The sequence below is a fragment of the Enhydra lutris genome, unplaced genomic scaffold (genome assembly GCF_002288905.1).
Source record: "Enhydra lutris kenyoni isolate GAN:26980312 unplaced genomic scaffold, ASM228890v2 scaffoldscaffold39, whole genome shotgun sequence".
Classification (NCBI taxonomy): Eukaryota; Metazoa; Chordata; class Mammalia; order Carnivora; family Mustelidae; genus Enhydra; species Enhydra lutris.
This window is the reverse complement of record NW_019154123.1, coordinates 26,097,171-26,120,806: the sequence shown is the minus strand read 5'-3', so window position 1 is coordinate 26,120,806 and position 23,636 is coordinate 26,097,171. Positions and strand designations below refer to the sequence as shown.

The 23,636-nt window shown below is 47.4% G+C and overlaps 1 protein-coding gene across 1 annotated transcript in view; it reads right to left on the bottom strand.

Annotated features, from left to right (window-relative positions):
- LOC111154975 (kalirin) overlaps positions 1 to 23,636 on the bottom strand; it is a 288,438-nt gene that overhangs the window by 217,732 nt on the left and 47,070 nt on the right. Inside the window, exons 4-5 of the mRNA XM_022514930.1 lie at positions 21,129 to 21,321; positions 20,218 to 20,730 (exon numbers count right to left, since the gene is read on the bottom strand). Of these exons, the coding sequence (XP_022370638.1) occupies positions 20,218 to 20,730; positions 21,129 to 21,321 (706 nt within the window). The remainder of the gene's footprint in view (positions 1 to 20,217; positions 20,731 to 21,128; positions 21,322 to 23,636) is intronic.

Here is a 23,636-nt window from a genome sequence, read left to right as displayed (position 1 = left end):
CCTAAGGTCTTGGAAGGCACAAGGTCAGGATGTTGTGCCCCCAGGCTTCTAATGTGTAACCTATTTGTCATCGTCCTTGCCTCCAGCTCAGGAATTGTCTATTCTACTACTCCCCCTCTTAGGACTTAGAAATCTTTCAGGTCAAGGGATGATGGTTCCTCCCGCCATTCTTTCCACTGCTTGTACGTAGCTTCTACATAACATGTCTATTCAACGCTTTCATTGCATCCATCAGGACTATTTTATCGATGGGAAACAGGCACAGAGAAGCAAAGCCCAGGGTCTAGAATTCATTGACTCCATGCAACACATATTCACTGAGTGCCTGCTGAGCCAGGCTCTTGGGACACCCCTCTCCTTCCTGCACACGGCTGTAGGATGTCTTGTGCCTGGTCTCCCCAGGGCAGTTACCCCCCAAAAGGCAGCCACCAGGGCCTGTGAGACTCCAGAGAAGGTAACATGCTATCCTTCACATAGGGCCATTCCTTCTCCAATACCCGGCCTGCTCCTCTCCCCTCACCCCTGCCCCACCAGGGCGTGGGACAGCTGATTCAAACAGCTCCACGAAACAATAAATATTTCTCAAGAGAAATGAATGCATGAGTGAGCTGGCCACAGGCTAATCCCGAGACAAGCTGGCCTGCCTGCGCTCCCTTCCAGCCAGATCATTTTATGATTTGGGTTCTCTGGAAGACACTTGAACTAGACTGACACAAAGAACTAAAGAAAACGAACAGACAAACAAACAAACAAACAAACAAAACTAAAGAAAATATCTCCACAGTAGTTTCAAACATTTTCATCTTTTTTTTTTTTTTGAGAAGCTACAAATGGCAGGTTCAACAGAATGTAATATAACAACAAAATTCCTCCAAGAGGAAAGAAAGTTCATGTCTAGATAATGAAATTTTACCTCTTTGTTTAGAAACTAACATAGTTTTGTCTCATTAAGAAGATAGATGTTACATGTAAGCTACTTGGGTTTTTATGTTATTTTTTTTCTTTTTCATGTTTTGCTTTTAACTAAACTAAATGATTTTTTTTAAATGCTGGCTAAAATTCAGTGAAAATATAAAAATCTGGTTCTTAATATATAATAAATGATAAAAAGAATCTATTTAAATGCAAAATAGGAAAATAAACAGAAACCTTTTCCCCCTGTTCTTACAAAGATAGGGATGGCTAAAGGTTATTATTGTTCAGTTCTGTTTTTAATGAAGCATAAACTATTTCATAGAGCAAAGAAATTAAATAAGAATCTTGGGCTTATTTTCCTTCATTTGCCAAATTTAGCAGTGGCATCTGATTTAGAGTTTAACTTTCAAAGCACCTTACCACCTAGTGTTAGTATTTCATAGTGTCTACAATTATAAATTATATTGGTTTTAAAGTTGTTCATACTCAGCTTTGATAAGTTGATTAAGAGGATAGAAGGCAACCAAAGGATTTTCTTTGCCTAAATATGCACATTCCAATGTCACCTGTGTCTCCCTGACCCAGCTTATATACAGGAGTGACCCAGCCATAGAAGCTTATGCCATAACTGTGTTAACAAATCCTTGTTGGTGAACATTGCTACGCCTGGGACGTGTGGTGTGTGGTCAATTCAACAACAAGCTTTTATGTGTATTATAGTACAAAGAACAGAGCCTCCAAATACCGGGCTCTAGTACAGATTGGTCTGAGCCTCCATTTCCTTATCTGCAAAATGGGATAACAACTGACACTCTTTGGACCTTAGGGCAATAGTGAGATTCAAATATGATAATGGTTTCATGCTTTAAGTGCTACTCACCTGATAGATTTCAAAATCCATATAATGAGCATATTCTAATATATATATTTCCCTAATGTTTTCATTTAGAGCACAAACGGATGAAAGGTACGGATTTAAAACTGCAGTAAGTTCACCTTACTGCAAAATCCCTGCAGGCTAATAGAAATCACACCTGCACCTCAGATACAAACACATCCTCGGCCTACCCTCCCCAAGAGGCATCCCCACAGTGACCACAGGGTGCTATGAGCACAGAGACACCTGTGCACCCTCCACCTCCTCCACCTTCACATACACAGAGGGGTGCTGGGGGTGCCCTTGCCCACACAGGACTCAGAGACACATCCATCCTCTCAGAGTTATGCTTGAGGGCACCGGTGCCCTCCTGCCCTACCAGTGTGTCCCAACCAGGACCTCACTCTCTCCTGCCTTGCTTCCAGACCCTTCCTTTCCCACCCTCTCTCCCATCCCCAACTTTTTCACTCTCAGGCTCAGTCCCTTTTGCTCCTCATAGTTTTTCACTCAGGAGAGACTACTATTAAAATGCAGCATTCCTGCAGCTCCCCCTGGAATTAGTTGATTGTGGATACAGAAACAGCTCAGGGAGAAGGCAAGGCCCTTTGTGATCCTGACCCAGGGGTGAGATCCAACCTGAGGTGGGACAGGAGAGGTAGAAAGGGAGAGGGAATGAGAAGTGCAAGGGAACTGAAGACTAATGTCTTCACCTTACAGTTCTGCAATCACTTGAACTCTAACTGATGCCTGGGCATAAATTCTCATGCAAGCAGGACAATACACAAACGCCAGGACCCTTAAGACCCTTCAAGCCTGGTTTGCAATGATCTGTTCTCTAAGGATTGCAAGCTCTCCTGCTAAGGGAAAAAGAGAGCAAAGGGAGAAAAGATAAAGGACCCCACATGTGGACCTAGTTTCTATGTTCCTAGAATTCCTCCCTGGAGAGTTTGACACCTCACCCCATCTGTATCTGCAAGGCTCGCAGGTCACGGGCATTCAGGGTTCTGAGGGACCATCTTGACACTGGTAAAGCACAGGCAGTTAGGACTTGTGCCCGATAGATGTAGGTGTCAACAAATATCTACGGAGGGAGAGGAGGGGCTCTGGGTTCTGCCCGTTTTCCTGTAGGTTTCTGACATGTCAACTGGTGGACTTCCATATGTTGTATAGAAGACAAGCAATTTTTATCTTTCACCATAAATCCAGCTGCTCTAGGGAAGATGGCTCAGCCTGGTTACCTGGGAGACCCTGTCACCAAATCAGCCAGGATGCCAAATAATTTCACTGATCAGGCTCTCTCTCTAACCCGTAGACATGCTATCAATCCCCTAGCATGTTTCTTAAACTTTTCATACTCTAAATTCCCTAATTCCTAGATCTCAGATCTAGCCTTCTAACTTGTTGTTCCCATCCAGAAGAGTCCCAGTTTCTCTATAAAATAGACATATATCCCATTGTGAGCAAGGAGTGAACAAAAACTCTTTCCCCTTCTGCATGCTAATATCCCCATTCTGTTTCCCTGGAGACAGGGGAAGACAGTGTGTGACAACATGTTATGAAATCATGTTGTCTACGGTAAGAACACCCGCCGTGACTGATAAACTCTATCCAGCCTGGAGAGATGATGGATGAACTATGAATACCTGAGGGGGACACCATCCCTTGGGCTTCCCAAAGCTTAATAACTCCTGTAACTGGCACGTCTGTTGCAGGGGTCCTGGCAACTGTGCCTATGAACCTGTTACAAGAGATACTGGTTCCTATCGGGCATGGAGTTCATAAGCCAGGTCAAGCTTCTGCAGTTCCCCACTGCGCCTCCTGCCTCCTTGCAGCTGAGCCAGACTGCTGCAAAGACTGTCCTGTTGGTAAGCCATGGCTCCCATATTCTATTGTCCTGAGTAGATGAGTGAGAAATGTCACCCACAGTGGTGGTCCTGCAGTCAGAGTATGTGGTCGAGTCTAAGGAAGCTCCCTGCAGGCGTTGCCTCCATATTTCAAAGCCAGACTATACGAACAGCAGCACTGTGCCTCTTCTTGTCTTGCCTTTCTCCATCTACCTCTCTCATTCTCACCTTCTCTTAGTGATGGAGCAATGACATTGTGAACAACATTAACAGCCACTCGCATTTGCTGAACGCTCACTATGTGCTAGGCACGATGCCAACTCATTTAATCCTCTTAAAATCATACTCATCGCCCAGATATTAATCCCCAATATTATCCCTTCCATTTTTACAGGTAGGGCACAGGGAGGTTAATTACTTTTGCCAAAGCCACACTGCTAATGAGCGGCAGAGCTGAGATTCAAACCCGGGAGGCCGAGTTCCGGGGCTGAGGCTCTTAACCCTGCTGCTCCACCTTCCACTGTGCTCAGAGCTTCACTCCGGCCCCCTTTTCTATCACCACCAGTCTTCCAGAAGTACATTCTGCCCCTGCTGCCTTTGTTTTCCCTCCACCCACTTCCTCCCTAACTCCTTGTAATAGGCGCTACCTTTACTACTGCCTTAAGTCTGCACCCACAGGAAAACCAACCATCTCCGCCTTTCTGAGTTCTCCCTTCTGTCACTCCTTCCCTTTGGTCTCTCATCACGGTCTGACATGGACCTTTATGAAAGGGAGTTATGAAACTCCCTCTCTTTGGCCCCTGCACCAGGTCATTTTCAGGGGCAGGCCATGCGCTGCAGACATGCCTCGTTTCCCCCTCCTGTATTCCCATGCCTCCACCCCCTGCCCCCCACACACCCGTGGAATTCTCCCCCGAGTGCCAGTGTGTCCACACTCACGCTCCTCCCAGACACTTCATGTCTCTGCCCAACAAAAGCAATAGAAACATTCTCAGTTTGAAAGCTGACCAGTCATCCAGTCCTACGCTGATCTATCCAAATGTGCCTCCCGCTCCTCTTGCTGGCCCTTTGAGACCTCCTTTCGTGTGCCTCACACCCTCACTGTGACAGTCTCACAACTTGACCCTAAGCCCTCTGCCTTTTATTCACCAGGCTTTGCCCACCTGAAAATCCATCCAGGCTCGCAGCCTCAACAACACGAGTAGTGCTCCCCATTTCATGCACCAAGCTGTACGTGAGGTACTGTACCAAGTACTTGAGTGGGTGACCTCATGTAGTCCTTATAATAAGGCGGCAAAGAAAGTATTTTTCAATCCATCTTAAACATGCTGAAAAGTCAGTACGAAGAGTTGAAGCAGACGGCCAGTGATCCCACAGCTTGGAAGTGATGGGAATGAATTTAGAATCCCAGTGTCCATCTGAACCTAAATCCCATGCAATTTCTTCTGTTCCAGGATTCTCTCTAAGCATGACTTCCCCGATAACAGACAATACCAAGTGTGTGCTGGGCTCTGTACAGTGAGCTTCATATCATCGTCTTAGTCCTCAGCCCTGGGAGCTAGTGGATGCCATCATCGCCACCTTTTCGTAGTTATGGAAATAGATAAACAACTTGGCCGGCATCACATAATGAAGACTCAAATGAGGCACATTGAAGGCTCAAATCTAGGTCTGCATGACTCCAAAGCCTATGCTTTTAAACCCACTATCAAACTGTCTCCCAAATATACACTTAAATTTTGGACTATTCTTAGTGGCTTGACTCAATATGAACAGCCCCTTGATGTTCTGCAGCATCTCCCACTACTGTGCCTTTTCCATGGACTCTTACCTTCCTCTGACTTCCCACATCTTCACCCCATTCCCCAGATCCCATTCGTTCTTTCTTCCCTCAAATAACTCTGAAATATGCCCTTTATTTTCCATTCCTGCTGCTACACACCCCCCAACCCCTCCTGCCTATATTACTGCCACTGCTTCCATACTGGTCTCCCCAGACTCTAGTTTCTCCTTATACCAAGCTATCTGCCCCCACTGGGTTCACTGCTCTCATATACTGCTTCACCATGTCATTCCTCCAGTCAAAACACACATGCGTGTACAAACACACCCAGTTATTGTCATCTACAATGCAAACAAAATCCAGTCTTCTCGTTCTGGCATTTGAGGCACTCCCTCCCTCCTTGTCTGGTCCAAATCTGCCTTTCTCTATTATTTCATACCATTGTCCTACACCAAGCATGCTTTCCAGCCATGTGCTATTCACCACAATGCAAATACATCATTCCGTGCTCATTGCCACCCCCATATTTGTGTTCACATCTTTCCCTCCATGAAATGCTCCACACCCAAATATTCAAATCATTCCCATCTTTCGAAATGCAATTAAAGTGTCATCTCCTCATAATGCCTTCTTTGACCAACTGAGTCCACACTGATTTCTTTTTCCTCCAAACTCACTGTTCCAGTGTCTCCTGCAGAAGTTCACAAACCTAATTCAGAACTATCTGAAGTGTTTTTGTAAAAAAAATATATATATATAGCTTCCTACGCTTTACTCTGAAGATTCTGATTTAGCGGGAGCTCTCTAGGTGATTCTGATGCACCTGTAAGCAATGGTTTATGTGGAGACTTATGGCCTATCCACAATAGGGTAGCTGGTATCAGACTTAACCCTACCATCTATAAACTATTTGAAAGCACAGGTCAATAACCAACACAGACCAAACACCCATGAAGGAAGAGAAGCACACAATGGAAGCCCTTTCTGGAGCAGGGAAATAGGAACTCAGTGGACAGCAGCAGTCTTGATGGGTATAAAACAAACAAACAAACAAAAACAGAGTTTAGAGTTCAGGGCTGGTAAGGTGGTTGGAATTTCAGTGATAGGGTATTAGGGAAGAGGGAGCTAAAAGAAGGAACCCTAAAAAATCTTCATTAAAATTTCCTTCAGGTCTTTGGAGAAATCCCAAGTTATGCACATGCAAGGAGAAATCCAGAAAGTCTACAGAGAATGGCTGTGGGAAGTGAAGAATACTGAGAGCTGAACAGAAATTTTAGATTACACAGTGCTGGGGAAATGTTGGGAGCTCTAATACAAACAGTACGGAGAAACGCTGGTGAACGCTCTGGGCACTGAGCTGGGTCCGCAGAAAGACCAGGATATAAGGATAAGAACCACATCCTAAGAGCAAGGACTGTACCCTAGGATTAATGAAAAGATGGAAGTGGATCTGTCATAGCAAAGCCTAAATCAGGGCTCAGTGGGATCAAGATCTGCTTGTAAGTTAACTGCATTCCAGAACAAAACTCAAAGTTTGGAGGAAGGTAACCTAATCTGGAGTCTCTACAGCGCATCATCTGCAATTTCCAGTACACAAATTACCAGCCATATGAAAATGCAGAGAAGCGTGACTGACAACCAAAAAATAAAAGCCAACATAAACAGACCCAGAGATGACCAGGCTATGAATTAGAAGGTAGCAATTTCAAGACAATCATAATTCACATCTTAAAGAGAATAGGAGGGAAAGGGACAAAATGAATTAAAAGATGGAACACTGAAACAGAGTCCAGATTTCTGTTTCTTGTAGCCAAAAGCATCCAGATATAGTCACATGCTTATGATGCTTAGTACAATATTTTGTTCAATTAGTGAGTACCTACTATATTCCAGACATTGGATGAGAGACTAATGATAAAAGATCAAGTCAGAGTCTATGAGGAAGATAAATGTGATCAGTATTCTATCTATTTTAAGTGTGAGAAGCACTATGAAAATTGTCTACTCAGGGCGCCTGGGTGGCTCAGTGGGTTAAAAGCCTCTGCTTTCGGCTCAGGTCATGATCCCAGAGTCTTGGGATCGAGCCCCACATGGGGCTCTCTGTTCAGCAGGGAGCCTGCTTCCTCCTCTCTCTCTGCCTGCTTCTCTGCCTTCTTGTGATCTCCGTCTGTCAAATAAATAAATAAAATCTTAAAAAAAAAAAAAAAGTATCTACTGTCGGCTGACCCCAGAGGAGCTCCTGATCCCACTTGGCAGAGGGAGAGGTATGGAAAAGCCTGAATGGCTTCCAGAAGGTGGCAACAGCTGAACAACAGCTGAAAGACAGCAGGATTTGGTCAGGTGAAGATGTAGATGGGAAGGACATCTTAACGAGAGGACATAATTTGAGCAAAGGCCTGGAGGCTTCAAACATGGATTAGAGAGGAGGTACCCGGAGCTGCAGGGCAGGGAGTGAGGAGTGAGAGGTACTAAGAAAGGATGCTAAAGGAGAAGGGAGGGGCCAGGACACAAAGGACAAAAGTTGGAAGGCCCAGGAACTGCTCTTTGTTTAGTCTGTGGTGGAGAACCACTAAAGGGCAATAATATGGTCAGATTGGCTTTTAACCCTGACTGGGGGTCTACCCTGAGGTCCCCAGATAGACAGTGCTTTACCTCATTGCGAAGAGAAGTCTGAGCCAGCCCTGATCTCACAGAACAAAATCAACTAGCCCATTATAGACTTCTCACCAACAACCGTGGCTTCTCCGCACCCCCCCACCCCCCCTACACTCCTTGTTCTTATAAACCCTTCAGTGTCTGGGTCAAAGAAGATAAATATAAAAGAGGAAATAAAGAACATATGAAAAGTGCAAACACATAATAGAGGCTGAATGCATGCTACTCCCTTTCTGCTTCCCCTGTGTTTAGACAGGACAAGCCGGCAGTCTCAAAAGTAGTTGCTTTCTGATTAGAGAAACCCAGGCTGTAAAACTTCATGCTCATACCACACATTGCCCTTGAGAATGAGCCGTAGCTCAGCTCTGCCTGGAGAAGCACAGACTCCTGTTAGGCCTTACAAGGCCACTGTCCTCACTCTTGCCTTCCTCATACTAAGTGAAGGGATGAAATGTCTCACCCAAGTCCACTAGTAACATAAATGTTTCAGACTTTAAATAAGTGGCTTTTTGTAAGTTTCATTTCCAGTCTGTTTGCTAGGATGAACCAAATTCCCTACAGCACGGCAATATGCATAGTACCCGCCCTGTGGGGAAGAAATGGTCATCCAGGAGCCAGCAAGTCAAGCAGACGAGAAACAGGACGAACCGAGCCCCAGTCAGCCCAGGCAGCCCTGGGATATTGACTCTGAGTGGCCAAATTCCTTCCATCTGAACCACAGATGCTGATAAAACATTCTCAGCACTGGAGTGAGAAAATGTGCTTCACTTACTTCCCAAAATGTAGAATTGAAGAGGTCAAACTCTATTTAATCCAAGCTGAGAAAATAGTGCCCAACTTTATCCCAAAGCTAAATTTAGACATAAACTGAGATCTGGCCCTTGGCAAGTTAATTTAGATGAGCTAATGCTTGTTCCTGGCATACAGGATGCACTCAGTAAATGGTAACTATTATTGTTACTGCAAAAATGGAGCGTCTGCTGGATGTTCTCATCCAGTCCTCCCACGCATCCTAAAATCGGCTGTGCCAATCACTTGCACATCTGGGAGAAAAAATTCCACATGGGCTAAGGAGGAGGTGGCCCTCCCTCCAGGGGTCCCTATACGGGGGAAGGGGGCGGCTGCCGTGTTGAAGCCACGTGTGCTAGGTGGGCTTGAGCTCCAGCTGAGGACAAAAGCTAGCACTCCCACCTTTTCCCTTCTACCCTCTTCCAGCTGCGTCAGCTGTGGGGCCCCGGGGAGGCTAGAGGTGGCATGGGAGACAAGCTCAGGAACGTTCAGGAAGAGGGGCTTGGTCGTGTGTCCTGCTCCCTGACCCCGCCTGTTAGAGCATACCCTGCAGGTGCTCAGGAAGAACTCAGAGAAGGAAGCCCAGTCACTCCTCCAAACCCTCCATTCCTTTAACAGTCTTATTTAGAGGACTGTGGCGAATTCCCATGTTCATATAGTGCCAGCTATCCCTACGATCAGGGCAGAAATGCAATAAAGAGACCACCCATGGTCTAATGCTTTGATCACCAAGCCTCATGCTCCTGTGCCTTCAAAGAAATTTACACTTAGATTTAATTAAGTCACCCTTCCTTCTCCCAACATATTTTGGGATTTCTTTCCACGCCCCCCCCCCCACCCAATCCGACTGTCTTGATGTGAAGGCCTTGTGGTTCCCTTAGCTCCTTATCCCCCTCAACATCTAATCAGGCACCTGGCACCCCACTTTCTCCAGAGTTTGCCCTTCTCCTTTCCAATCCCAGGGTCACCTCATCTGCTCACACTTGGATTAGTCTAAAAGGACCAGAACTGGGGGCTAGGCCTCCCAATCTCCGCCCATTGCTAGATGAAGGTTGCTAGAACCCATTTATAAGGGAGAGCCCGGGAGCAGCCTCCCTTGAAACCACTCAGCAGTAGGTGGCACTCTTGTGCCAGCTCAGATTTGTGTCAGCTAAGAGTACAGCACAGTCACTCTGTCAGGCAGCCTGGGGAGTGTGGACCGTCCCACAGTCCACTCTTTATTTGGCATTGACTGTGTGCCTCTGGGGAACACTGAGGTATCTAAAACACCAGGCCTGACCTCCAGAAAGCTGCAATATATCTGGGGGGAAGAGACCTCTGAGTGTAAAGCTACAATACGAGTTGGAACAGTCCAGTTTGAGAGGGATGGATAAAGGACTATGGGAAGACGCCCAGAGAAGAAAAGACCACTTCCGAGAGGGAAGAGTGAGCTAAGTAGCACTGGAGTGGACCTTCCGCTAGGGGAAGTTTCAGTAGGCAGAGTGGGAGGGAGGTTGGTCTAAACGAAGGCGTGAGAAGATGGGACTGTGCAAAGCACAGAGGAGGATGTCCTGAAGATGGGGCCTGAATGCCCAACTGCAGTCTCACTCCCCATTCTAGGTCTAGGCCTTTCTAGTTTGCACCTTCTCCTGACACCTCTTGACAAGGGTGAACTCCCTGGGGAAACCTCCTAGGGCAAGACAAGTACCACTCCAGGGTGGGACTAGTCAGTCTGCTTGATCTGCGTGGAAGAAACCAAACGTCCCTTTTTTCTCTGTTACCAAGAAAGGGCTTTATCTTCTTTCACATCAGTAACCATCCCCATAACAGGGCCTTTCTTGGCCTGGAAAAGGCTCTCTGAGAAGGGCTGGAGGTGAGCCGAAGAATAAGAGTGGGGTTTCTTAGTGAACCTGGGCTGGGGAACATGGGCGGGGTGGGGGTGGGTGGGGAGAGCTTTTCTGGGATTCTGATAAAGAGGGGTTTCCTCCAAGGGAATTAATGTTCCTTTGCATGTTTTACCGTGAGTTTTCTGACTCGCTTCTAACAAAGCTTTGGCTCTGTTTGGGAATGATCCCAGGGAAAGCCATGGGACACAAGGATGGGGCTTTGCCCATGAATATCCCTGACCTAGGCATACCTAACTCTGGATACCAGTAACCTGTCAACTCAGCACTTCATACTAGAAAAGTCTCTCTGTGCATACATGTGAAAAGACATTCTCTTCTACTCACATATGAGACAGAGACCCATTTGAATAAGAACACATAATTCTCTGGACACCAATCCTAAGGCATTTATTAAAATCTACATTTTGCTGATAATGAAACTGCTCACAGAGGGTAAACTGGACACTGAGAGCCATTCAGCTCACAAGGGGCTAGGCTGAGATTCAAATCCTGGTCTCAAAGCCAGGTGTAAAGCCGGAGCTTTTTCTAGAAGCAGTTGCTGGGTCTTCTGGCCTTTTCTCTTTCTGCCCTCCCAAGGAGGCCTGAATCACATGGAGCCCTCCCTTAGTTCCATGCAAAGAAGGAAGCAGGACCACTAAAGGAAAGAGAAACAACAGTTTCAGAGAGAATGGAAGCAAAAAGAGTGGGATGAGTGAGGGCTGAAAGGGGTACAAGCACAAGGAGGAGAAAGGTCCCAAATAGGAAAGGAAGGAGAGGGGTCCAGGGGAGTAAGATAGAAGATGAAGGGAAGGAAGGAAGCTGCATTCTGCAAAGTAAAATGCCTTGATAAAGGTCCCTACTGTAGAGACTCAACTGGTTTTTCCACTTAATAACGTATACCTGAATGTCTTTTTGTTCTTCCAAAAATGGTACTTAAGACATTCCCTCCAGTTCCCCTACTGGGGCAGAGCTGACAGGTTACCTTTCTTCTTGGGCCACCCCCACTGTCTCCCCACTACATACTAGCCAACCCCCAAACCCTAACTCCTGACCAGTAAGCAAGAGAGACCTAGATATCTACCCGGACTCTAACCACTGGAGTGGGCACTATTTCTGTGCCATCCTTTTCTTACAAGTATCGGGAACCCCATCAGTGCTAAGCCTGATTTTCCCTAAGCTTCCTTACATGATTCCCCCTGCCCAGGGCTTGGGTGGGAGACAGGGTCCCCGGCACCTAGCAGAGGACCTGGCACATGGGAGATGCTCAACGTCCGCTTACAAATGAGTAAATCAATGATTCTCAGTTACTTCCCGGGGCTTCACACAACGCCTGCCTCTGATCAGAACGTTCTCTTTCAAGCTCACCTAAATTGGTACAGGCAGAATCAGTGTGACAACCTGGATTTTGGAAACATTATTAACATAGTATCCCCATTCTCAGTTCTAAGGGGTCACTGTGGGGCCCACACGTTCTGTAGGGTCCATTCCTAAGTCGAGGCTGCATATGCAGGCTATTCACAGATGGCTGTCTGGTCTTGCCCCTTGCAGCCCACGTGGGCGATCTGGGAGGGACTGAAGTCCTCCTGATTCCTACACCCCCACTCTTGAGTTCCTCCCAGGCCTGCCTCTTCTTATCTGCTCTCCACACCCACAGGTCTACAAGCCTTCTGCAGGCCTGTGACCTCCACATACAGCGGGGCTGAAAACGCAGGAGAGGGAGAAAGGATGGGAGGAGGAGAAAAACAGCTTTGGGAGAGCACACTCACACATGCAGCCTGCAGAACACTGTGACTTGGATTATTTTTGGAATCTAATGTTTCTAATGTTCAAGGGGAGGAAATGAGAAAAAGTAAGTAGAGATTCCCAGGACCAGCAGGCTGGAAATAATACAGGACACTGTGTCCTGTGTAGGGGCGGGATGCAGACACACTTCCTCACCCTGAGCCCAGTAAGTCGGGGGTGCGGGGGCCATGATTTAGGCCCCAGGAGGAGGGAGGGCAGGAACAAGAGGGCACCAAAGCCTTTCTCTAAAAACAGCAGGAAATTACAAACCGCCAAGTAAAGACCTTGCCCTCTGGCTGCCCCAAGGTTGCAGCTCTTTGAAGCCACCCTCCCAACAAGAAGGGTCAGGGGACTGAACCACAGAGACTGGTGGGCATGCACCCTGGAGTCCTGTCTGGGGCTTGCTCTTTGACTACAGCAGCGGTGAGAACCCCTACCCTCCATTCCCCCCCAGCCCCTCAGGCCATCTCCTAGGTTGCTGGCTGGCCTGTGGGCCCTTTCTCCTGCAGGGCAAGGTCAGCGTGTGTGTGTGTGTGTGTGCGCACGCGCGCGCGCATGTGTGTTGGAGGAGAGGGTGGAGCTTCCTACCTGCCCCCCAAGCTCTCTCCCAGGCACACTGCCCAACCTCACTGAGTCTCAGCTCTCCCATCTATGAAATGATGCCCTATTCACCCCTGCCTGGCCTGTCCACATAGTAGTAGGAGACGAAATGATGTACCACCAACTGTAGGACTCTGGGTGGGTCTCTACTCTGGGTCAAAGTTTTCTGTATAAAAGGAAGGGCTGGACCACAAAACCTCTAAGGTCAGGGGTGTGAGAACACTTGAAAAACCGACATTCAAAAAAAATATTCTGTATTATAATTGCTACAATAGCACTTCAGTTTGACAAATGAGTGTGGAGTCATGCTCACTGCTGGCTTGGGGGCGTGGGGGTTGCAAGTGTGGCGAGGAGAAGCAGCCAGTGTCTGACAGGAAGAAGAGGCAGGGGAATTTCTCCACAAGTGGCCCTACTGGTTCTCATCACTCCAGGTGGGATGCAACTAATGGGTCTTGCTTTGGGCCCTGGGGTATGATCAAAATTGTTTATACCTTGAAGGGAGAGAGCAGGAAACAGCAGTGGACACTTTGCCCAGGGACAGGGCATCCTGGGGATGTCCTGAATTGCTAACGTGGTTAACAGGACATACAAAGAGGGAAACACAATAAGCACGTAACCCTTAGCACAGAGCCCTGCTACCTATCACAATGCCTTTCGCCCAGTGGGCCCCACAAATATTTTCTCATGGTAACATGAAAGTCACATTATTTTGTTTACACAGACCTCCAAGAAAATAAAAATGCATAGATGTGTTTCTTGGATGGACTGTAGGGAGTGTTTCTGGCCCCATGCATGCAGGAGAATAAGACAAACACACTGAGATATTATGCAAAGCAGAAGGTGACAAGTGTCTCAGATATAGAAGGTGTATGGGGAGGGGGCAATCCCATCTCCTGGGGGAATCACTTTCCTCTGTGACTGTTTTCCCAGAGACCTTTCCTGTGGCAGTTCCCCCAAACTGAACCCATCAGCTATGACCCCCATTTGACCTAGGCGCTCTTCTCTGTACCTCAGCCAAGGGCATCACACAACCTAGTGACCTTTGGCCCCTGCAAACGTACATTCTAACTGCCGACTTCTTGCAAAACTCAATTCTTGATTTTGTTTCATTTAGGGATCACTGAAAATTATTTACAGCAAGTCCAGTTGGAAGACAGCGTCGGTGACACTCTGCATGGTCTTGGCAGGCCCCCAATGACTGAGAGGAAGGCATGACTGAACCAGCATGGCGGGGAGGGAAGGGAAGCCCAGTGCCGGCATCTCCACACACCACCCCTTTCGATTCTCATAACAAGCCTGGGCAGCTCAGCAGCAGCAGCTCAGGAAGTCTTTTTTTTTTTTTTTTTTTTTTAAAGCAAGACCAGGGCTCAACAGATGATGGTTCTATTTGCTGAGAAAAACTTATATTCCATCACTAAACAAGGTGACAACCTTGAAGACAGAAAAGTCTACTTTAGATTTTTAGGGAGAATGAATAGCAAAAAGGCAAAAATTGTTATAGGATTGCTGAGCTATGAAGAGGCTTAGATATCATTAGTATGGCAAGGCTGAAAGAAGAAGTGGCAGGCATGTTTGGCAGGGTGGGTGGGCTCTTTATCAAACTTAATCAATCTGGAGATTCTTTTTTTTTTTTAAGATTTTATTTATTCATTTGAGAGAGAGATTGAGATAGAGCACGAGTGGGTGGGGGAGGGGCAGAGGGAGAAGCAGGTTCCCTGCTGAGCAGGGAGCCCAATACCGGGCTTGATCCTAGGACCCCTGTATCATGACCTAAGCCGAAGGCAGATGCTCAGCCGAGCCCCCTGGTGCCCCTCAGTCTGGAGATTCTGACATATGCCCTGACAACCCTGAGTTCTACCACCACCACCACCCCGGCCTCTGACATGACCACGCACACGCCCTGCCACGTGACTTCTCCCATTCAAAGACATTCTCACAAAGACAAAGTGTTGTTCATGAGGACAGCGTGATGTAGAAGTAGGAGAAAAATCATAAGACACTGAGCTAGCCCAAATTCTCCATCCTCATTTTTTGTGGGAACGTAACTGGAGGTCAGAGAAGAAAGATGTGCCTAAGGTCTCCCAACTGGCAGAGTGGCTCCTCAGAATGAATCTGAATCCCTGTACAACTGTTTTTGCTCAGACATGGCACCCTTAGGTGTGCATGGAATTCTGGCATGCAGGAATGAATATGCAGGAAGGCATTCAGAATTTGGCTCTCCAAAGCATGCTTTGCCACAGGCAGCGTGGTGAGGCCAGTCTCCTTGAAGTAACAGTGATGGTCTCCCGTGAGCACACACCTTGGTCATGGAGGAGGTGGGAACCTAGATACCTTCCCGACTAAAGGTCTGGTCTGGAGCACATTCCAAGCACAGTTTTACACATGCAACAACCCTGTGCTGCATGAACCAATAATGAGCATGAGTCCAACACTGGAAGCCCTGCAGAGTAGCCCCATCCACAGAAAGAATACACTTCTTTCTGGAACGGCTTTGGGCAAGACTAGAGCATGGGCCTCCTGGGTGGACATCAGGATTAATTCAGGAGCAGAGTAGGTGAAGGTTTCTGTATCAGGTAAATCCGTTATATGCTAGAGCCCTTCAAGGCACTTCTTTCCCGTGAAGACTGGAAGATGGTGGGCTTCTGCATGCCACAAGGTGGATGGTGCAGCAGCTTCCTGATGTTCTGATACGAGTCACTGCCATTGGCACATTGCCGGGCATCGTGAGGTCACAATGGCTGTCATCAGGACGACAAGGCTGGGTTCTTCACACTGTGCGGAAGGGAGACTTTTTGACCTCAAGGTCTTTTCCAGCTCTGCCATTCTGAGATGCACCTAGGCACCCAGGAAAGATGGGGTGGGGTTGGGGGGCAGCTTGGAAGGATCCTCCATGGAAGCAACAAGAGGATGAGGAACAAGTCTACTGGACCTTCATAGCACAAACTGCCCCCTGCTGGGGAGGAAGCCTCCCTTCTCTCTGGCAGTGAGACGTGACTGCAGGGCAGACACCCCCATCGCCACCCTGGGTGGCTGTGGGGGCAAGTGGCTGTGAGACAGGTCTGCAAAGAGAGCCATAACCTGCACCCGCTAATGCAGAGTGGCCCAGCTGTGGTCAGGCAGTGCAGTGGAGGACGGGCCCATGAGTCAGACTGGAGGGCACAGGACCCAGGCGCCATGCATCGGATAAGATGAATCGAGTGCTATTTGAATCACCTCTCAGTTGCCCAGTTCTCCCACAGCTTGCTCATTGAGGGTTTCCTACCATTCCTGAGCTGCAGCATTACCTCCCTCCTCTCTAAAAACTCCCCAGCTGTGGAGGCTGTGCCTAGGGCAGGGGGTGCACACAGCAGACATAACTAATAATAACTAGGAGTTTGTGACAGCTTGCTGTCCCAGGGCACAAATTCTAGCCTACTTATCTTTATCCCAGTGCCTTGTTTGGGGCTCACGACAGCTGCTCAACAGAAGTTTATTAAATGAATGGGTGACCTTCCTTATGAATTATCTGTGGAAGTGTCCCTCCTCCAGAAATGTTTAATTGGCAGAGAAATGGCTCCCACCCCACCCTACCCCCAAGATAAGAGTCATTTCAGAGGTCAGGGGAAGGTGGGAGGGAAAGATGGCTTCGCTCCCCAAGGCCAGCTGGTAAATGGGGAGCAACACCTCTTATTCAAGCCCTTGGGAAACAAGCCCTCACCCCACAGGGCCAGCGGGGAGACTCTGCACTCACCCCCCTCACAAAAATAGTAGCTAGGCGGTCACCAGTCTCCTCAGTTTGCTGAGAGTTTCCCAGATCTGGAAATGAAGGCCTCCAACAAGCCTCCCACCAGAAAGGAGACTAAGTGGCTCATGTAGTAACTATTTCCTCACACTCTTGTTTAGATGTGGATCTGTGCACACAACCCTTACCCCAAACTGCCAGCCTCCTCACCCCCCTTCAAAAACACCAAATAAGTCAAGGGCTGAGGCACTTGGTTCTGCAAAGATATTTCAAATTGATCTTGAAGCAACTTAAAAGGACTGTTTTTCTCTCCTGCCCCACACCCAGCACATTTTCTGTGGCAGCTGGGTCAAGCCTGAGCCATGTTTTCATCACTGACTCAATATCAAAATATTCCTGGGCTGCCCTTTTCCATCCTCCCTTCACTGCCCCTGTTTCATTTTTTATATTCTCTCCCCTTCCTCTCTACACACACCAACATACCACACACATGCCACAAACACACACACACACTTTTTATGGTATGAACACACCATGGGATATGGATCCTAAACTTAGAGTCCTGCATAGAACTGAGGATTGTGTACTTGGATGGGGGAAAAATATGCCTTGATTTTCACTAGCCTCGAACTGAAATACAGCATCCCCTTCAATTCTGAATGTAGGCAGCAAACTACATTAATGTCAGCAATATTCATGCCTCTGACATCGACAGAAAGACACACATGTTGCCCTGAAAGGCAGTTATAAGACTTCAAATAGAGCTTGCTATTTAACATGTTCCTAAACAAGTATTAAAGTTACTGTTATTTTTAAAAATGGAGTCACTGTACTTCAGTAATTATTTTGCATGCCTATATATTACTTTGTATCCATAGCACAGAATGGTTAAGATCCCCTGCTGTCCAGAGAGCATTAGAAGGTGGGCTTGGAGAGAGTCCCCAGGGGGCTCTGAGGCAGTGCTCAGTGGTAGCATGAGGCACCCACCCTGGGAACAGATGGCTAGCAGGGCTGTTGGGCCAGAGTTTGGGTGGGCTTGGGAGACAGAACCACTACATGCTTTGTCTAACCCACAGTGCAACTTTGGGCAAGACACTTCATCTCTTGGAGCTTCCAGCGCCTGTCAGCATCCATTCTGAGTTTTCTTCAACTGTGAAATGGGGACAATAATACACCATAAGAATCTATGAGCATGAATTGAGAAGATATATGTGTGGCAGAAATGACTTCTTGGTTGATGGTGCTTGGCTGACTCTAGAAGGTCAGCTTTCCCTACCTGGGGATTTCTGAGGCCTGGGTGTTTTGTTTTGTTCTGCTTTGTTTTTGAGAGAGGCACTATCTGCCCTATGAAGGCTTCCCATAACCTTGAGCTTCAGGGATTCAGTGAAATGCTTCCAACAGAACACTTCTAGGCAGACCTGAGTCCCCTGCCTCCCCTTCTGACCCTGGTTCTTTGAAACAGGCACCTGAGCCAGACTGCAAAGTGGATTTCCTTCCCTGGAGCAGAAGAGACCACAAGTAAAAAGGAGATGTCCAGACCTTTCCAATATTGGTCACAGAAGCCAAAGTACTGGCCTCTGGCTTCACAGAGCAGCTGCTTCTGCCCTGGTGTCTCTCCTCATGTGCTGAGCAGTGACAGGGATTCTGTAGTCCCAGGTGCCCTTCCCAGGGTGGGGCAGGACAGGACTGGACCTTGGCTGCCAGGCCACTGGGCAAGGAGGCCGCAGGAAGGCCGGTGGGAGACCTCGCAATGCCTAAGTTTGTGCAAGAAACCCCTCTACATGTCCCTTCCCGAAACTGGCTTCCAGGATGTTGAAGAGTTCCTTTGTGGAAAGTGGCTATGCAGTCTTTAAAAATCACATGTATTGATTTTCATCTGCTTATGAACTATGAAGATTAGAAAGCACAAAAAATAGAGAGCCAAATTAAAATCAACCATAAGCCTGGCCCCTTGAAATCAAAACAATTAGCACTGTGGTGAGTTTTTTCCCATTTACACCTACGTTGGCATTCTCACATAAATTGGGATCATAATTCTACACAGTTTTGTAGCCTGATTTCATTACTTACAAATACCTAGAGACATTTTTAATACAGGCTCTTAAAAGACACAAAACCATTATATCAGACACTGTAAAACTCACAGGTGACTGAGACGTCATGGTATTACCAAGAGTAGTGTTAATGCATTTAAATATAAGTTCTCCCCAGAAAACTGATAGAAGGAAAACCCATTTCACTCTTCTTAAAGTGCCTATTATGTATGAAGTCAACTCTCTTCTTTAGCTCAGAGAGAATCTAGAGAAGACACTTTTGTGTCTTCGGCAAAGAGGCCCGCTCTATTTTTCTTTTTCACTTTCTCATATGTCCCCTGATAAGGGGAAAGCTTTGAAAATTCACTGCTGGGAAAATGGGGTCTTGCTTGAGAAACTACTCAGCAGCTGAGGAAAAACCTCCAGAAAGAAGTGGTATGGAAGGAAGAGCCCTGAACTTCAAAGGGAAGAAAGCGGGATTCATGTGTCAAGTCTGCCATTATAGCCCCAAGATCAAAGAGCACCCGTTTCCCTGCCTGTCAGCAGAGACACCACCACCCACCTCCAAGGATCAAAGGGCTGCACAGATTAAATAAGACACCGCCTGTGAAAGTGCTTTGTCAATGGTAAGAGACACTGCAGGACAATAATCACTAAGTCGCAACAGTATTATTATTTTTGTTGCTGAGCCGGCTTGGCCCACTCACCGCACGCCCTGGCAGGGGCAGTGTGCAACAGTGCAGAAGTGTGGACCATGGAACCGCCTAGCACTGCTCAGGCTGGCCGTTATTGACCTTGCCAGGTTCTTCATCTATAAAATGGGATAATGATAATACACCTATCTCCTAAGACTCTTGAGATGATTAAACTACATTAATTTACACGTGGTGCTTAGGATACTACCTGGAACATAATAAACACTATATAAGGGGAGCTTTAAAGTCAGTGATCAATGACCAAATATATGATTGAAATAGATCAACCCAAACCAGTAGGCACATTTTCCTTTTTTTTTTTTTTTTTTTTGAGAAGGAGACAGAGAGAGAGCATGCACAAGCCAGGTGGGGGAAGGTAGGGAGGGGCAGAGGGAGAGGGAGATTCTCAGGCAGGCTCCATGTTCAGCATGGAGCCCCAGAGGGGGCTCGATCCCACAACCTGGAGATCACAATCTGAGCTGAAATCAAGAGTAAGCCCCTCAATGACTGAGCCACCCAGGCGCCCCCAGCAGGCACATTTTTTTAAAGCTTTCCACAAAAGTATTAATCAGGAAGTTGGACTAGCAGCCTAAGTTTCCCTCAAAAGCTACATGCCCCCTCCCCCAAGTGCCGCTCGGTCCAGCAGCTCCCTTCCTACCTTCTCGGCGTCCTGTTCAAAAAGCCGCAGCTGGAAGCACTGGTCCAGCTTGAGCTTGCGCACATGCCACATTTGGTGCAGGTGCTGTCGGGTGGAGTGCAGCTTGTCCAGGAGGCTGGTGATCTTGGGCACCAGGCTTTGGAAGTCGGCGCTGCCCGGGATACAGTTGCGCCCAGAGAACCCATCGCTGCAGCGGATACACTGCAGCAGCCGCTGCCCCTCCCGGTCCAGCTCCTCCACGGGGGCCTTCAGCACCTTCTTCTTGAGCTGTGTGTGCTCGTCAATGAGCCGCCGCGAGCCTTCCACATCCACAGGGAACTCCTTCCGGGCCAGCATCTCCTGCAGGTCCTCGAGGCGGGACAGCAGGTGCACAGCGCTGTTGAAGAACTCCTCCAGGGAGAGTCGTAGTTCAATCCACTCCTCGTGGTTGTAGTCCAGGGAGCCATCGAACTCTTCGGTTAGCTGGGAAGGGTCCACCAGCTTCGTGAGGCCCTCCACGGACACCATGCTTGTCTGTGAGGGGCAGACACAGAAAGGGGGACTCAGTGATGCAGGGGCAGGCAGGGTAGAGGTAGGCAGAAAGTCAAAGGCAAAGGCTGAGATCCATCCACACATTAATGACCACAGCCTGCCTTAGAAAGGGCAAGTACAAGAGCACACAGCCCGTGGAGTGGGAGCCACCAGCTGGCCAAGGTCAATGTTTCAATGGACTGGCTAAGAGTCCAGGACAATATCTTGGGCCTCTTATTCCTTACAAGACTCACTGGTAAGGCCACAATAGCCAAGGAATCCTGAAATATCAGCTCTTGCCATGCAGCATATCATAGGATAGGCGGAGAAGCAGAAGCAAGAAATGTGTGGGTAGCAGAAAGGGAAGTGAAAGGGGGAGCTATGAGAGAGGTCTGGCTCACCTCAAAGATGAACTTGGAGCTGCCAAAGTTGGTCTTCTGCTTCTGCCAGAAGTTGTCGGGTTTGATGATGAGGGCCACATGGATCTCGGCTGGAAAGGCTTCCTGCAGCGTCTTGAGAAGGGGCTTGATGAGGTCCCACTTGGAGCCCCGCATGTCGATGATGACGGTGAAGCCACGTTTGCACACGTCCTCGCTGCAGGGAGGTCAAAGGCATGGTCACTCTGGGTGGCTGAGACTTTGGGGAACACAGTCAAAAAACACCCAGAAACCCACATTCCCTTTAATCTAGACTACCCCTCCAATTTCACACCATGTCTCCTGGCTGCCTTCCAATCCAACTCAAAACGCACTGCCCCAGAAAACCGTTGCATATCAACCCCATCTGAGCAAGGGCATTCTGGCTTCTCCAAGTACTTAGCAAGTTCTCAGCCTTCCCTATAGTCAATTGTACTTGTTTGGATGGTTACTGTTCAAGGGTTCCTAATTGTGTTTTACTTTTTTGTCTCATTTTCTTGCTCCTGGCATGAATCATGCTTTCCCCATTTGAATGCAAGCTCCCTAAAGACAAGGACCCTACTGCCCTTAAATGTGAGAAGGAAAGTCTTTGGTATGAGTTCTGTTCTTTCCTATGCCCACATCAATGACAGACAGTGGTATGCTTTACCACTGAACCCAAACTGGGCCAAAAAAATCTTTTTCCATAAAGGGCTGTAGGCTGAGAGAGGAGCAAGATGGTGAAGGAGTAGAGACCTAAACATCATCAGGTGCTGAGAGTTTAGCTAGATAGTTATCAAACCACTCTAAACACCTACAAACTCAACAGGAGAGAGAAGAGAAGAAGAGCAGCAATTTCAGGAACAAAAAATCGACCACTTTCCAGAAGGTAGGACATGCAGAGAAGTGAATCCAAAGCCACAGGAAGATTGACCACGGGGGTAGGGGCCGGCTCCCGGTAAGCAGCAGAGCAGGGGAACACAAAATTGGAACTTTAAGAAGTCTGCCACGAGGAGGGACATAGCTCCAGTGGCTAAGTGGGGGGTGGGGGGTGGTAGAATCCTCACAGGTCTCAGGACCTTCAGGGTCACAGAAAGACCAGGGGTGTCTGAGTGTGGCAGAGCTTCCAGGTATTGGAGTAGGGAAGCCAGCTACAGAGATGGAGCCAAGGAATGAGCTTTCAGCTCGGGGTTGCCATAAACCATGATCTGAGGCAAAGTCAGACCACTGCTTTTCGAGCAGGGACCCCACAAGTGGCAGATCTGGAGAGATACCCTCATTCGTCCACCGGGAGAAGTGCCACAGGAGCACACTGCAGCAATCTGCTGGGTTTGGAGACTCCAAAAGGGGCCATGTGCCAGAGACAGAAATGCTCAGTCACAGGCTAGGTGAGCATAGAGTGCGGCCAGAGACCTGGGAGACAGGAGGGATTGACTGAGGAGTGGGGTCCTGAGCTCTCAGCTCCTATGGGGCTGGAGATTAGGATGCTGCCATCTTCATTCCCATCCTCCAAAGCTATATGGAAAGCGTTCAGGAAACAAAAGCTCCCGAGATGAACCTGAGCAGATTACTTAGCCTGGCCCCTGGCAAGGGCGGTGCAATTCCGCCTTGGGCAAAGACATTTGAGAATCACTGCAACAGGCCCCTCCCCCAGAAGATCAGCAAGAACATCCAGCCAAGACCAAGTTCACTTATCAGTGAGAACTGCAGAACTCCAGAGCTAGGGGAAAGCAACACATAGCATTCATGACTTTTTCCCCATGTTAGCCTTCAAAGTTAAATTTTTTTTTTAAGATTTTATTTATTTATTTGACAGAGAGAGATCACAAGTAGAGAGGCAGGCAGAGAGACAGAGAGAGAGAGAGGGAAGCAGGCTCCCTGCTGAGCAGAGAGCCCGATGCGGGACTCGATCCCAGGACCCTGAGATCATGACCTGAGCCGAAGGCAGCGGCTTAACCCACTGAGCCACCCAGGCGCCCAAAGTTAATTTTTTTTTAATTTTATCTTTTTCTTATTCTATTTTTTTATTTTTCCTCTTTCCTATTTCAACATTCTTCAACTACTTTACGTTTTCAATACCTTTTTAAAAACCCTTTTTAATTTTCATTGTTATAGTCCTATTTTATCTCTTCATTGTATTTAACCTTATTTTTTGTATACATATAGGGTTTTTTCCTTTAAAATCTTGGGATACAATTTCTTCTAATAGATTAAAATATACCCTAAATCTAGTGCATGGCTTTCTTTTAGTCTCCAGCCTGATCACATTCTTTCCTCTTTTTTTTCTTTTTTTCAACCACTTCTTATTAATTCCTTTTTTAGAATCTTTTTAAATTCTCATCCTTACAGTCATATTCCATCCCTTCATCATGTTTACCCTTATTTTTGTATATATATGTTTTTCTTTCTTTAAAATTTGCGAGGCAGTTTCTTCTAACAGAACAAAATACACCCAAAATGGTGTGGCTCTGTTCTATTCACCAGTCATTCATTCATATATATATATATATATAT